Genomic DNA, 12671 nt, shown 5'->3' with positions numbered 1-12671 from the left:
CTGTGCAGGTCCGTGGGCAGCACAGGCACCGGGTCTCCTGTGCTCCTCTGTGCTCAGCTCCCTGTGACCCCATCCTCTCCTCACCCAAATCCCTGTCATGGTACCTTGTGCCCCATGATGAGCTTGTATCTGTGCTTTCTCCTGAGCAACACACTCACTTGTTGCTCTTCTTCTTCCATACCCACAGCTGCTGTGGCCACCCGGACATCTCCATCAGGTAATGCTCTTTGCCTCTTCTCTCCTTTTATTTCTGGGCCATCTCCCTGTTGTTGTTTGGTTTGGTTTGGTTGCTAATTGATTTTTGTTTCTATGTAAATATCACTTTAAACTTGCATGATAATTCTTAGGCAGGCTGTGATATCCTCTTGCATTTCAGTGATACTTATTTTTCTGTTATGATGGTCGGCTGTAGGCAAGTCGTTTCTTCACTGGGCTCTTCAGGTAGATCAAGGCTTAAGGATGTGTGGTCTAAATCTCTAACTTTTAACCACATACGTTATTACTGGCAAGGTGGTGTTCAATTATTGCAATGTGTAATATTTGGCTATTCTGTTTGCTGAGCTGTCATGGTCTTCAGCCTATTTTTGCCTTAGAAAGCAGATTCTAGATTCAGAGCTTGATTATTCACAGTAGAAGACTATACAAAACTGAAGGTGCCTGAGAGCCCATCCAGTCTCATCATGGGAAAGGGCAGTATCTGAGCATAGCTGATGCTCCCAAGCTTAGAGTAGCCTGAATATTCCAAAATTCTGAGACAAGTGAGGAGTGTGCTGTGCAGGAATACAAAAGGAGGATTGTTGTCTTTGTATCTTGTTCATAGCTTGTGCTTACCTTCCTATAAGGAAACTTCTAGGATTATCTGTGTATTTAACATAAAAATTATATTTAATTCATCTGGCAATAACATGAAAGCTTTTTGCAGCTACACTTATAGCAAAAATAAGACATATTTCAGACGTGGCCCAGTGGCCTGGAATGCTTATTTCAGTCTGTGACCATAAAATTACAGAGTTTTCCTAGAAGACTGGCAGCTTATTTATCCTCCAAAGTCCTTAGGGGAATAAAGAGAAGCAGCAGGGTGGCTGAAGGGATGCTGTCTGCTCAGGAAGATACTTCCATGTTGACTGTCATGATGCCTCCCAGAATTAGACCTCAATTGCAGAAAGGAGAGATCAGAGCAGAAAGCCCAAAGTTGTTACAAGCCCAGCCTGAGGGTGTTCTGACACCATAGATATGAAAGGGAATCCCAAATCCAATATGAAAGTAAACCTAAAGGGATAAAAAAACATTCGTCTTGATTGGGTCATACAGAATATTAGTTGCAGTTAGCTGGAGACCTGCTTTTCAGCAACTGTAGATGAAACACGTACAGCTCAAGTACAACTTTGTAGAGGTTACTGTTACTGTAAGTACATTCTCTTCCATTTCTTTCTGCAGCACCTTATTTTTGTGGTGGCTCAATGTCAAATTCCTCTGGGGTGCTGCAGACTCCCTTCTACCCTGGAAGTTATCCAGACAATGCTGACTGCGTGTGGGAAATACAAGTAGAGAACAATTTCCGCGTTATGCTCACATTTAGAGATATTATGTAAGTAAAATATTGATTCCCTGGGCAAATAACAAAGTCAAAACATACTTGAGAAGTCTGAAAACCTTCTGAAACAGAAAACCTTCCCAGTTTTAAAGATTATTTCAATAACATCCAGCAGTTGGAAGGCTCCATCCCTTGCAGTGCTCAAGGCCAGGTTGGATGGGGCTTGGAGCAACCTGATCTAGTGTGAGGCGTCCCTGCCTGTGCCAGGGGGGTTGGAACTGGACGATCTTAAGGTCCTTTCCAACCCAAACAATTCTATGATTCTACGATTCTATGCAGAAAAAAATCTGGATTGCTGTAGTATTTTCTGCTCCCAATTTTCTGCTACATCTACATACAAAATGAATAAAACCTCAGCTATGAAAACCTTAAGTGCTGATTTTATCACATGTTAAATCTGAGTTTCTGAAATGCATCTGACATAGTGCTGACATTTGTTTGCCAGGCTGCAAAGTGGCAGGTGCCAGTATGACTATGTAGAAGTCTACGACGGGCCTCTACACTCTTCCCCTCTTCTTGGGAGACTTTGTTCTGGTTCCTTTCCCACGTACACATCCTCTTCAAACATGATGACCGTTCGCTTTCACAGCGATTCGAGGAACACCTTCAGAGGGTTTCAGGCTCACTACTCCTCTATTCCAGCAGTTCACAACTCTAGTAAGTTGTTGGTTGGTGTTTATCGACATACAAGCCTGATTACTGCTTTTGTTTGCAAAATAAAGATTTGTGTGCATTTAAAGATGTTAGGGAAATTATATGGTGCATGTGAATATGATGGGTTGGTATGTGAACTGCCTTCCTTCTAAATGAAGCAAAACTAATATTTTGTTCAATTACAACCTTTAATCACTAGCAAATTCATAAAGTCACTAATGTATGGCATTTTCTTCTACCAGCCCTTCGGTGCTTGCCAGACTACATGCATGCAGTGGTTAGCAAAGACTACCTCCAGTCTCAAGGCTACTCAGCACAGATGGTCACTTTGAATGACAATCGTTGTAGACCAACAATCACGTCACGTGAGGTTATATTCAACATTCCCTACAACGGCTGTGGGACAATACGAGAGGTATGTATTTTCCTGAATTGTGGAACCCACTTTGAAAAGAGTCATGAAAGGGCCCTTCTGGACTACAGTGCAAAGTGAACCAATGAGACCCAGAGGTTTTTAGAGCTTTAGGGATTCCCCATGCTTAACAGAAATGAGCTGCTAGGGAGGAAAGCATGGGAAGAAATTATATGAACTCTCCTTGATTTAAAGCAGATGTAGTATTAAAAGTGCCGGGCAGGTTTGGGATGACTGTACTACATGGTTGGTGTTTGGTACAGATGTTCAATGAGCTGGTTTTGACTTGGAATTAACAGAGGTTTTCTCCACTGACTTCTGTTTAATTGCGTACTTCAGCAAGTTTGTTTGAGCAAAAAAGACCAACATCAGCTTCTTGGTTTAAGGAGCTTAAGGTAAATCTGCATTTTCAAATTGTGTATTACTCCATTAAAGCTTAGAACATGTAACATGACAAAAATGCAATTCCTCATTTTAAATTGCATGTTAAACAGGAGAACAATGATACAATCAACTATTCCAACACGATCAAAGTTACATCTTCCGGGAACATAATCAGGAGGAAAAAGAATATTAACTTACATATCAGTTGCAAAATGCTACAGAAAACATGGATGCAAATAATGTATGTTGCTGAGGACACTGTAGATGTGAACGAAAATCAGTTTGGAAGATACGACATGAACATCACTTTCTACGATTCCTCATCGTTCTTGCAACAAGTGCACAACTCTCCGTACTACATTGACTTGAACCAGAATTTGTACCTTCAAGCTTATCTTCACAGCTCTGACCCAAATCTGATCGTGTTTGTGGACACATGTGTGGCATCACCTGATCCTCATGATTTTAACAGGCTGGCCTATGATATAATCAGGAATGGGTAAGAGCTTTCTCAAGTTCTTAGAAGCATAGCTGTAATACCCTTTCTTCATTTATTTAAAAGACTATCACCAACCTGAATTGGTTTAGACCTCAGTATCCACAGGCTGTTAAGAAGGGCCCTTGATTTTTCATTTTTACAGTATGAGCCTGGAAATATGAAATTACATTTAGATTTTACAAATATTTTATTTCACTTGGTACATCCTTGTCCTATATGCAAAATCCGAAGCAGTGAGGTAGATGAGATGAGATAGTGAAAACTGTCAGCAGAAATCTATCATCCTAGGCATTAAATATGTTAGTAAAATCAGGTTAAGCGTTAGAATAATTTTTTTATGGCTCTTATTGCACAGACATTATTAAAAGCCTGTTCTCCCCTCTTCAACACTTAGAATCATAGAATAGTATGGACTGGAAAGGACCTTAAGATCATCTAGTTCTAACCCCCCTGCCTTGCGCAGGGACACCTCACACTAGACCAGGTTGCTCAAGGTCCTGTCCAACCTGGCCTAAATAGAATATCCTTCTCTCGGAAAAAAAGAGTTGCCAGTACTCTAGCTGCTTCATAGGACTTAAATAAGTCTATATTTAAAAAGTCTGTACAATGCTATAAAATTTGAATCTTAGTCCCATTGTGTTCTTGGACCTGGCTATGATATAATTTTGTTTTAATCTAATCTATTGCATTACTGCAGGAATATACCCGTGTGTGTCCAGGAAGCCTAATTCTCTTTTCCTTTCTTTTTAGATGTGTTAGAGATTCTTCCTATGCCACATACTACTCCCCCTACAGCCACTTTGCTCGGTTCAAGTTTAATGCCTTTGAGTTCATCAGCCGCCATTCATTAGTCTACCTGCGGTGCGAGCTGGTGGTGTGCAGGCTCCGTGACTATTCCTCCCGCTGCTACCGGGGCTGTGTTAGCAGGTCCAAGAGAGATGCAAGTTCTGCTGAGGTTTTTTTTTGGTTGTCGGGCCACTTCAGCTTCGAGAGGGTGCTCAGAGTAGGAATATTGGTAAAGTCAAATAACTTGCTTTCATATTTACTCTAAAACTACTTTGGGCTTTAGGAAAAGTCACAGGTTTTCTGATATCTGCCACTGAAATATGATTTAGCCAACTTTGCCGTAAAAAGAAGAGATTTTTTTGGCTGAGCCAAATGCCTACAAATCTCTTCTTTCAACACATTGCAAACCCCCTGTTTTGACCTGCATGTATAAAGTATAACTGCTTTGACTGTCCCAAAGAAGAGGTAGTGTGTAACCCATTTTCACAGAATCATGGAATGGTTAGTGTTGGAAGGGACCTTACCCATTCTATGATTCTATGAAACTGGGTGCTATGAAATTGCCATGAAAATTTTAGTGCTATAACTCCATTGAACTAATTAGCTCCACTCTGCTGGAGCCAATTGAACTAATGGCTAACATGATGGCCCGCTCAGCCTTCTTGAGAACCATTTAATTCCTTTAGTTGTCTTCTGCTTATCAAGTTTGCTTAGTTAAGTTACGTTGTCATCCCTGTTAATGTAAAGCATGTTCAAATAGTTTAAAGCAATGAAGTTAGCCTATTTCTGACTCTTATCTGGGAACCATCCCTTTTAACGCAGCAGCTATCTGTGTCCTGATCTTTAATAAACTGAGATCAGCCTCCTCTGCCTTCACTCTCAGGGCTGGACTCCTCTGTGGCTCCTCCCCAGGCGGGTGCTGTTGATAACCCCCTCGCACCAGTTGCTGCTGCCGCCGCTGTCCTGGCAGTTGTTGTCTTTGTTCTTGCTGGGTTTCTTGCAAGACCTGCACTGAAGAAACTGCTTTCACATGGGACAATGTGAGCTCAAAGGTCAGCTTCATCCACTCAGTGACTACAGGGCAAATGTCACGTATTATGAGCTGCCAAAATGCTTCACTGACCACAGTCACATAAGTGCTATTTGTAAGAAGCTGTGATATCTTTCTCTGCAATAAATCCTATCCTGTTGTAGTGCTTTAGAACAATTTGTCATCCTAACACCTCTTAAACAATTAAGAAATCATTTCAACATTCATGTCATGAGTTGTTTGGTACAACCATCTTATAATTTTTCTCCTCTTTAATTCTCTTCTTACATTCTTCTGAGACCATTTATCTAATGCCTTGAAATTTTGTGTGCTGAAGAGAAAATATGAATGAGGTATCAATAAGTATTTCAAGGTTTAGTAAAAAGGCATTCTCCCCATTTAATTTGGGGAGAAGTAATAGGTCATGTCTGGAAAGGAAATGTAAAAACTGATCTTACCATGGCATCTGGAATTGTGGCTATACAATATTCTCATTGTTTTGAGCATTGCTCTTAATGCTAAATTTCTCAATGAAGAAGTAACAGGTCTGTGCTTCTATGCTTATTTGTAAAATGCAGAGATTTCCAAGCTAGAGTAATCTGTTATGTGAGCAGTGTAATTTAAAATCAGTCAAAGGAAGAAATGTTTACAAAGCAGTAATTCTATTTTGTCTTTCAAATTAATGTGGCTGTGATTAAAATACAGATGGATGTTTTACTCTGTTGAAGAGTGTGGTCTGTTGGATTAAAAATTTGCTGAGCAGTGGCCTGAGCCCCTGCTTCTGAAATTACCACATAGGGAATTTCTAAGTAACTTAATGCAGGCTTCAAAAGGAATGAGATAATTCTTTTTCTTTCTGCATGTGCAAATTTACAGAAGATACCTGGCCTAGGAGGACTCCTCATTCAGAAATGCCTTTTGGTTTCTATTATTTTCTCCTGGTATCACTCATAAAAAGCAAAATGACTCACATTCTTCAGGGGACTTCGAAGGACCTGTCGATCCACTTTTCCTCCACCCCTGTGTTCCCTCCAAAGCAGATGGCTGACTGAGTCCCTGAGCATCCTCACCCATCTGAGCAGGTCCTGCATCTGCTGCTGTTCCCACTGCATCACCAAAGGTGAGGACTTCAGGAAACATGACAGGAGGTTCCCCCACATGCCAGTGAGGGCTAATTGTCCTTTACAACCAGTGTATTTCTCTGTGTTATTGGAGAGAAAGCTTTACCTCCAGTATTGGGCTTTCTGCTCATTGGTTGTCTTTTGAAACATTTCTAGATACTGCTGTGAAGAGGTGTGAGGTACTTCTGGTTTGTATGAGTGTTGGGCACACCTCTGTGTGTGGCTACAGCAAGGCATTTTGATGGAGCCAAATTGTAAAGGATGAGTAGAAAATAAGATAAAACCTAGCAGCAAATATAAAGCAAACATCCAGACCTCACAGGGAAGATTTTGAAAGACTCCTTGATTCTTCATGTTGGCAAAGCTGAGAAGGAACAGGGCACAGAAATCATCCTGCCCTGAGAGGTTTAGAAAAAGTTCCCCAACTGTTTTAGTGCTGCTACCTTTGCTCTTTTCTCTCCTGCCGTTTGTTATCTCCTTGACATACCTCCTGCTCCTGAGATCGCTGCTATAACCCCAGTCCCCTTCTCCCTTCACATTGTGGCTTTGTCTCCATGAACGTCACAGCCTGTTTCCTTCAAAGCTACTAGGTCCCTGCTGCTGCCTCTATGCTCCATGTGAGCCAACCCTGTGCCACCTCCTCCTCCACCATGGGCACTGCTGCTCAAAAGCACATCAGCTGGAGCTTCCCTCTGCACTCTCAGCCCAAAATCTTCCCGACAGACATTTCCCTAACTTGCCTATGCAAACTTTTATGCTTGACATGACTCAGGATTAAAATTAGCATCACTGTTGAAAAGGCTTTTCACAAGTTCTATTCTCACTTTTCACTGTTGCAGGTGGAGCCCAGTAGCTTTTGCCCTGTTCCTCGTAGCCACAGGAAGAAATTTCCTCCCCTTTCTCCTTAGATGTATTTTACCTAGTTGAAGATTAATGTTTTTTTTTTCTTTGAGTTTTCACTTTTCTAGACTAGATAAATCTGAACACAAAAGATACTGAGCTGTTAAAAGTCTTTTGTTTGCAATATTTAAGGCTGAATCACACCATCTGATCTAACAGCTTGTCAAATCAGCTGGAAGCCTTCCCACATTGGCATACATCCTAAACCACACAAACCCCTAAATCTCATCCAAGAGATCGAATCCCAGCCAGGAGACATTTCAGGTCTCACCACAGCGTTATTTAAATGTTGAAAGACATTTCGTATCTGCTTTCCAGAGTAAAGTTTTGTTCGATTTTTAATACTTTTGGTTGCTGATCACAATAAAATTATTTCATTTCTTCCTTTTCCCGTGATTGTATGCTTTGTGAGGAGTTTGGCTTCTCAGGACTTACCCAGCCTTTCAGAGTGTGTTGTGTGCATTCACAAATCAGGCTGAAATATGCTGGAAATGCAAACAACCAAATCCCACATGAACATTTACCACTGGTGCACAAAAACATGAAAAGCAAGATCTGGGATTTTTGCCTTTCAAGTCCTAGTTGAAAATACAGAGAATTAAAGCCAAAAATGTTAACTCAAATTGTTTATTTGGCCTTTTATTTTGGGTTTTTCTTCATTCATTTTGTGTACATCAGTGTTATGCCAATCACATAGTGAAGCCTCATGACTGCAAACAGAAGGATGTCAAGAACCGGGAGCACATGGGAGGCCATTGCCTTTGCTCTTTTTAAATGAGCTTTTTTGTCACCTCTACATCCTCAGAGAGGACACATCAACCATCACTTGGCAGATTTTTGCTTTGAATAACTGCCTGACTTTGGCATTAGATGATTATTTAATTACTTCTTATTATGACCATTACTACTCAATCATGTAGTATGTACTTGTACACTCAGTAGTATGTAGTCAACCAACGATCTCAGCACCAACTAAACATGTTGTTAGCAACAGAATGCTAAAATCCCTTACAAGTGTCATCCTATGTAGTGTGTGAGTTGGGAGAGGATAATGACTGAATTACAACATTGTCATGGTTTTGGTTGGGGTACACTTAATTTGCTCCCTAGCAGCTGCTACAGTGCTGTGTTTTGGAGTTAGGATGAGAATAATGTTAATAACACTCTGATATTTTAGTTGTTGCTGAGCAGTGCTTACACTAAGTCAAGGACTTTTCAGCTTCTCATGGTGCCCTGCAGTGAGTAGGCTGGGGGGACACGAGAAACTAGAAGGAAACACAGCCAGGACCTGATTCCAACTGATCCAAGGGATATCCCACACCTTATGGTGTCATGCTCAGTATATACGCTAGGGAAAATTTGGCCAGTGGGCCCTGCTTGGGAACTGGCTGGGTATTGGTCTGTTAATGGCAAGCAATTGCATTTGTATACTCAAATTCTATTACTATCAATCACTATTGTTATTTACGCTTCCTCTTCTGTCCTATTTTATCTTAACCCATGACTTTTGCTTTTTTGTTTCCCCAGTTCTCTCCCCATCCCACTGTGATGGAGGAGAGTGAATGAGTGGCTGTGTGCTATTTAACTGCCTGCTGGGGTAAACCACAACAGTCCTTTTTGACACCCAGCGTGGGGCTTAAAGAGTTGAGGTAATGACAGATCTGACCAGAGCATACTAAAACAGATGTGTTATAAGCATTCATTGTAATAGTATAATACTCACTGTTGATTTATTTGCTCTCAGAGCTGTTGCACATGTTCTCAGAGTTGCGTCATCTAACACCTTACTTGCTGTGTATGTTCCCTGTAGTGGTGTTTATGACCTCTGGGGGCTGGGTTAAAGTTATCATATAGTTGTACTTTGCAACACAGGTTTATGATATGATAAAACTACTGGTCTTGAGATTAATCTGGTATTTGTGCTCAGCTTTTTCATCATCTCCATACTTTGGGAGCCATCTGTTGGAAACTATTAATAATAACACCTTCTACCTTTCCTCCTCAAAGATCTAGTCTATGGCAGAGATACCTTCCTCCATCTTCCCCTTCTCCTCCAGGCTAATTACAATAGCTCTTGAGAATTTTGACTATCCACAGGTTGCTCAAACCAGCATGCTCCTGTCACTATGTCTCCTGAATGCGTTTCAGATCTTGCTTAGGGATAAACAACTATTTAAGAATACCATCACCCACAGATCTGCTCCAAGGCTAAATATCTATGAGTGACAGGGGGTGTGGGATAGTATGGACAGTGGTCACCTTCAATGTTTTGGAATTTCAGCTCTGAATAAGTGCAGAATCCTGAAAAAATTGTAAAATATTTGGAAAAATGATGCTGTCATCCTGCAGTTCCAGAGAAACAAATCACTGCAGCATGCTGGGGCCCGGGCCGTGACCACCGGATCTTGTTCAATACTATTCAGTGTCCTCAAGGAGCAGAGGTGGTCTCTAGATCTGACACAAAACAACAGGCACTGAGTTTGAATCAAAGAACCAACCCGTGCTTGTTACCAGTCACCCCTATACACAAGAAGAAATAATGGAAGTGGAGGTCAGCTCATTTAGTAAGGGATGAAGGAGCTGCTTCTAGGAGGGAGCAGAAGGAAGCAGATGAGGCTGACTGCTGTAAAGTAAGGCCATCACAAGAACAGGAGAAGGAAGAGAGGCAGCCACTGATCAGGGAGAAGGAAGAGGAAAAACTCATAAATGAGGCAGTAACCACCCATTCCTTATCCCTGAGTGAGCTGCAAGATACGTGAACAGATTTCAGCCATTGTCCAGGCAAGCACATTGTCACCCGGCTGCTCCAATGCTGGGATAATGGGACCAGTAGTCTAACAGCTGGGATCCCTGTGTAGGGAACAGGCCATTGACAAAGCGATTGGAAAAGGGGCACAAGTCCTCAGCGTCTGGAGAGTCCTGTCAGGAATGAAGGAAGTGCATCCCTCCATGGAAGATGTCATATGCAGACTAGGCAAGTGGACCGCCATGGAGAAAGGTACCCAGAACCTGAGGGAATTAGCCATGCTGGAGGTTGATTATGATGACCTGGACAATAAGCGGTGATCCACAGATCCAGATGAAGTCAGGTACATGTGATGCACGTGGCACGTTCCTGAACATCTCTCCTGAAGTAGCACTTGAGAAGGGCTTTTTTTTTTTTAATGGGAAGAGAATAGATCCATAATAACTTGGTTTCAAACACCCATTTTTTGGTAAAAAAAATTTATATGGACTTTATGGGTTCCTGCCACTGTGCTGTTTGCTCCCAGTGTTATCATACAACCTATTTGGCCAGAATTTGGGGTTAAAGCAAAACTCAGAAATAAAGTTCTCATTTGCTTGCTTATATGCTGAATTTCCTGTGCTTTGGTGTCTTGTTTATCTTTCTATTCTAATTTTGGAGTATGATGTAGATAATTCAACTCTGTAGTCCTCCTTCCCAGGAACTTACTATAAAAATATTTAGAAATGGGTATAAATAAACATTGTTTTGTTTCTGTATCTCATAGCTAGCAAGTAAATTCATCTTCCAGTTGTGAATAACAAATCCCCGTGTAGATTGAGACTACAGAAAGTTAGTTTGGGTTTACAGGATATGGGTAAGAAACACATTTTTCCTTGTTTTCATTCTTTTCTCCCCATGCCTGGCCATAGAAGCCCACAGATATGCATTGACATCAAGCTGAATTAAGCAGCTAAGCACAACCTTCTGCTCACAGTTCTGGCTTAGGTGTCCTTTAATGCCTGAGACTGAACACTTGCACCAAATTTCAGTTAAATAACTAAATGAACCTACTCTGGAGATCACTTTTCACTTGACTGATCATTCTATCTCTTTTAATAACTCCATCAGACTCACAAACCATGGACAAGCTGTTTACAGGATTGCACTAGAATCCACCTTGAGTGGGAATTCATGGCTACAACCACTGCAGTTGGGTTGCTGGTTTGTCCACCACCCTTAATAAACTCAGAGGAGACAGCAAATGCATTTCTTAAGTCGGACTCACGACTGCCCTTCATTTTTGGCAAATTCAAGATAAAAAGAATTGCAGTCTTTGCTGTCCAGCACCCCTGAACCCGAGCACAAGGTTTTGCACAATTTCTGTTAAATATCTTGTGTTACAAGAAGATATTTTCCTTATTTATTTGGTTTTCTTTATTTTGGTAGTTTTATTTTCATGGGTTTTTTAAATTTAAATTTGATTTGTTTGGCACTAGCTGGGAAAAACTAAGGAGATATTAAAACTCTCACAGCAGCTTGTGTATTTTAGGAGATTTTTCTCTCTTGGGCTTAAAAATTATGACACAAAAAGCACACTTTAAGAAAATCATGCCTGGCTGAGGAAACTCGTCACTGACCCAGCTGGGTCACTGGGAGGGAGATTTGTTTTCATTTCCTAGCATAACACTTGGATCACCTCTTTTGCCCTGAACCACCTGGTACCCATCCAAGCAGACTTTTCCTCCTTCTTTCTGAAATGAGGGAATTAGTCACAGACTGTAATGTAGAAATTAATTGGACAGCTGCTGTTCTAAAGAGCCTGCCAAGTCTGAATGACTTCCAGCTTATTTTTGGGTTGGAGTTGGGTCTTTTTGAGTTTCCAGAAACTGTAATTTCAAAGACATGGTTTCTCTCTATTCTCCTCTTTCTCTATGAAGACTGTGGGGGCTATATTTTGTGCTCAGACATACTCATGCAAACCTGCAGAGCCTAAGGAAGTTTTCTGTGGGTGAGTGACTAAATAGAATAGAGAGAATGTGGGGTTTGAACCGTTGCAGTCAGACGAGGGCTGCCTGATAGCTTCAGAGCCTGTAAACTTACTGGGATAGGGATGAAGTCTGTTACGGTTTTAGTAGAGATCTTATGGCTTGCTTTCTTCTCTTTCTGCTCTCTTTCTTTCTTTCTTCTCTTTCTTTTCTTCTTTTTCTTCTCTTTCTATCTCTTTCTCTCATTCTTTGTCGTTTCGTCTCTTTGTCTCTTTCTTTGTCTCTTTGTCCCTTCTCTGCCTCACATCCCCGGTCATAGAAAACCACAGATAGATAAAGTCCTGGTACATGTCAAGATCTTGTTACCTTTTGGTTTATCTCCATCATCACTTCTGCTTATTGCTCTTTAGTTAGGCACTGAGAAAAACTAGGCACTCCATACAAAGACTGACTTTTCTTCTGGTCCCGACAAGTTGCTAGCACAAAAGGACAACAGCCGGAGGGGTCCTCATTTGCTGAAGTTTCCTGGTTACAAAGGTTTGTACACACGTTCTTCTGGTGTTGTTGAGGGGTTTCTG

The 12671-nt window shown here is 41.2% G+C and overlaps 1 protein-coding gene across 1 annotated transcript; it reads left to right on the top strand.

Annotated features, from left to right (window-relative positions):
- The first annotated feature begins 1460 nt into the window (after positions 1 to 1460).
- Positions 1461 to 10446, top strand: LOC104401429 (deleted in malignant brain tumors 1 protein-like). The gene is made up of 7 exons (XM_010012140.1): positions 1461 to 1588; positions 2040 to 2251; positions 2491 to 2663; positions 3155 to 3543; positions 4294 to 4498; positions 5242 to 5369; positions 10239 to 10446. The coding sequence occupies exons 1-7, from the start codon at positions 1461 to 1463 to the stop codon at positions 10444 to 10446; spliced, it is 1443 nt and encodes a 480-aa protein (XP_010010442.1).
- The last annotated feature ends 2225 nt before the right edge of the window (positions 10447 to 12671 follow it).

The sequence above is a fragment of the Nestor notabilis genome, unplaced genomic scaffold, assembly GCF_000696875.1.
Source record: "Nestor notabilis isolate BGI_N333 unplaced genomic scaffold, ASM69687v1 scaffold16283, whole genome shotgun sequence".
Lineage (NCBI taxonomy): Eukaryota > Metazoa > Chordata > Aves > Psittaciformes > Psittacidae > Nestor > Nestor notabilis.
The sequence above is the reverse complement of the archived record's forward strand: the minus strand, read 5'-3'. Positions and strand labels throughout refer to the sequence as shown.

Excerpts from the sequence above, each read along its gene's own strand:
- LOC104401429 (XM_010012140.1), top strand. The coding sequence starts at position 1,461 with ATGTCAAATTCCTCTGGGGTGCTGCAGACTCCCTTCTACCCTGGAAGT. Across the intron at positions 2,664-3,154 it reads GCTGTGGGACAATACGAGAG|GAGAACAATGATACAATCAA; the intron begins GTATGTATTTTC and ends CATGTTAAACAG. Across the intron at positions 3,544-4,293 it reads TATGATATAATCAGGAATGG|ATGTGTTAGAGATTCTTCCT; the intron begins GTAAGAGCTTTC and ends CTTTCTTTTTAG.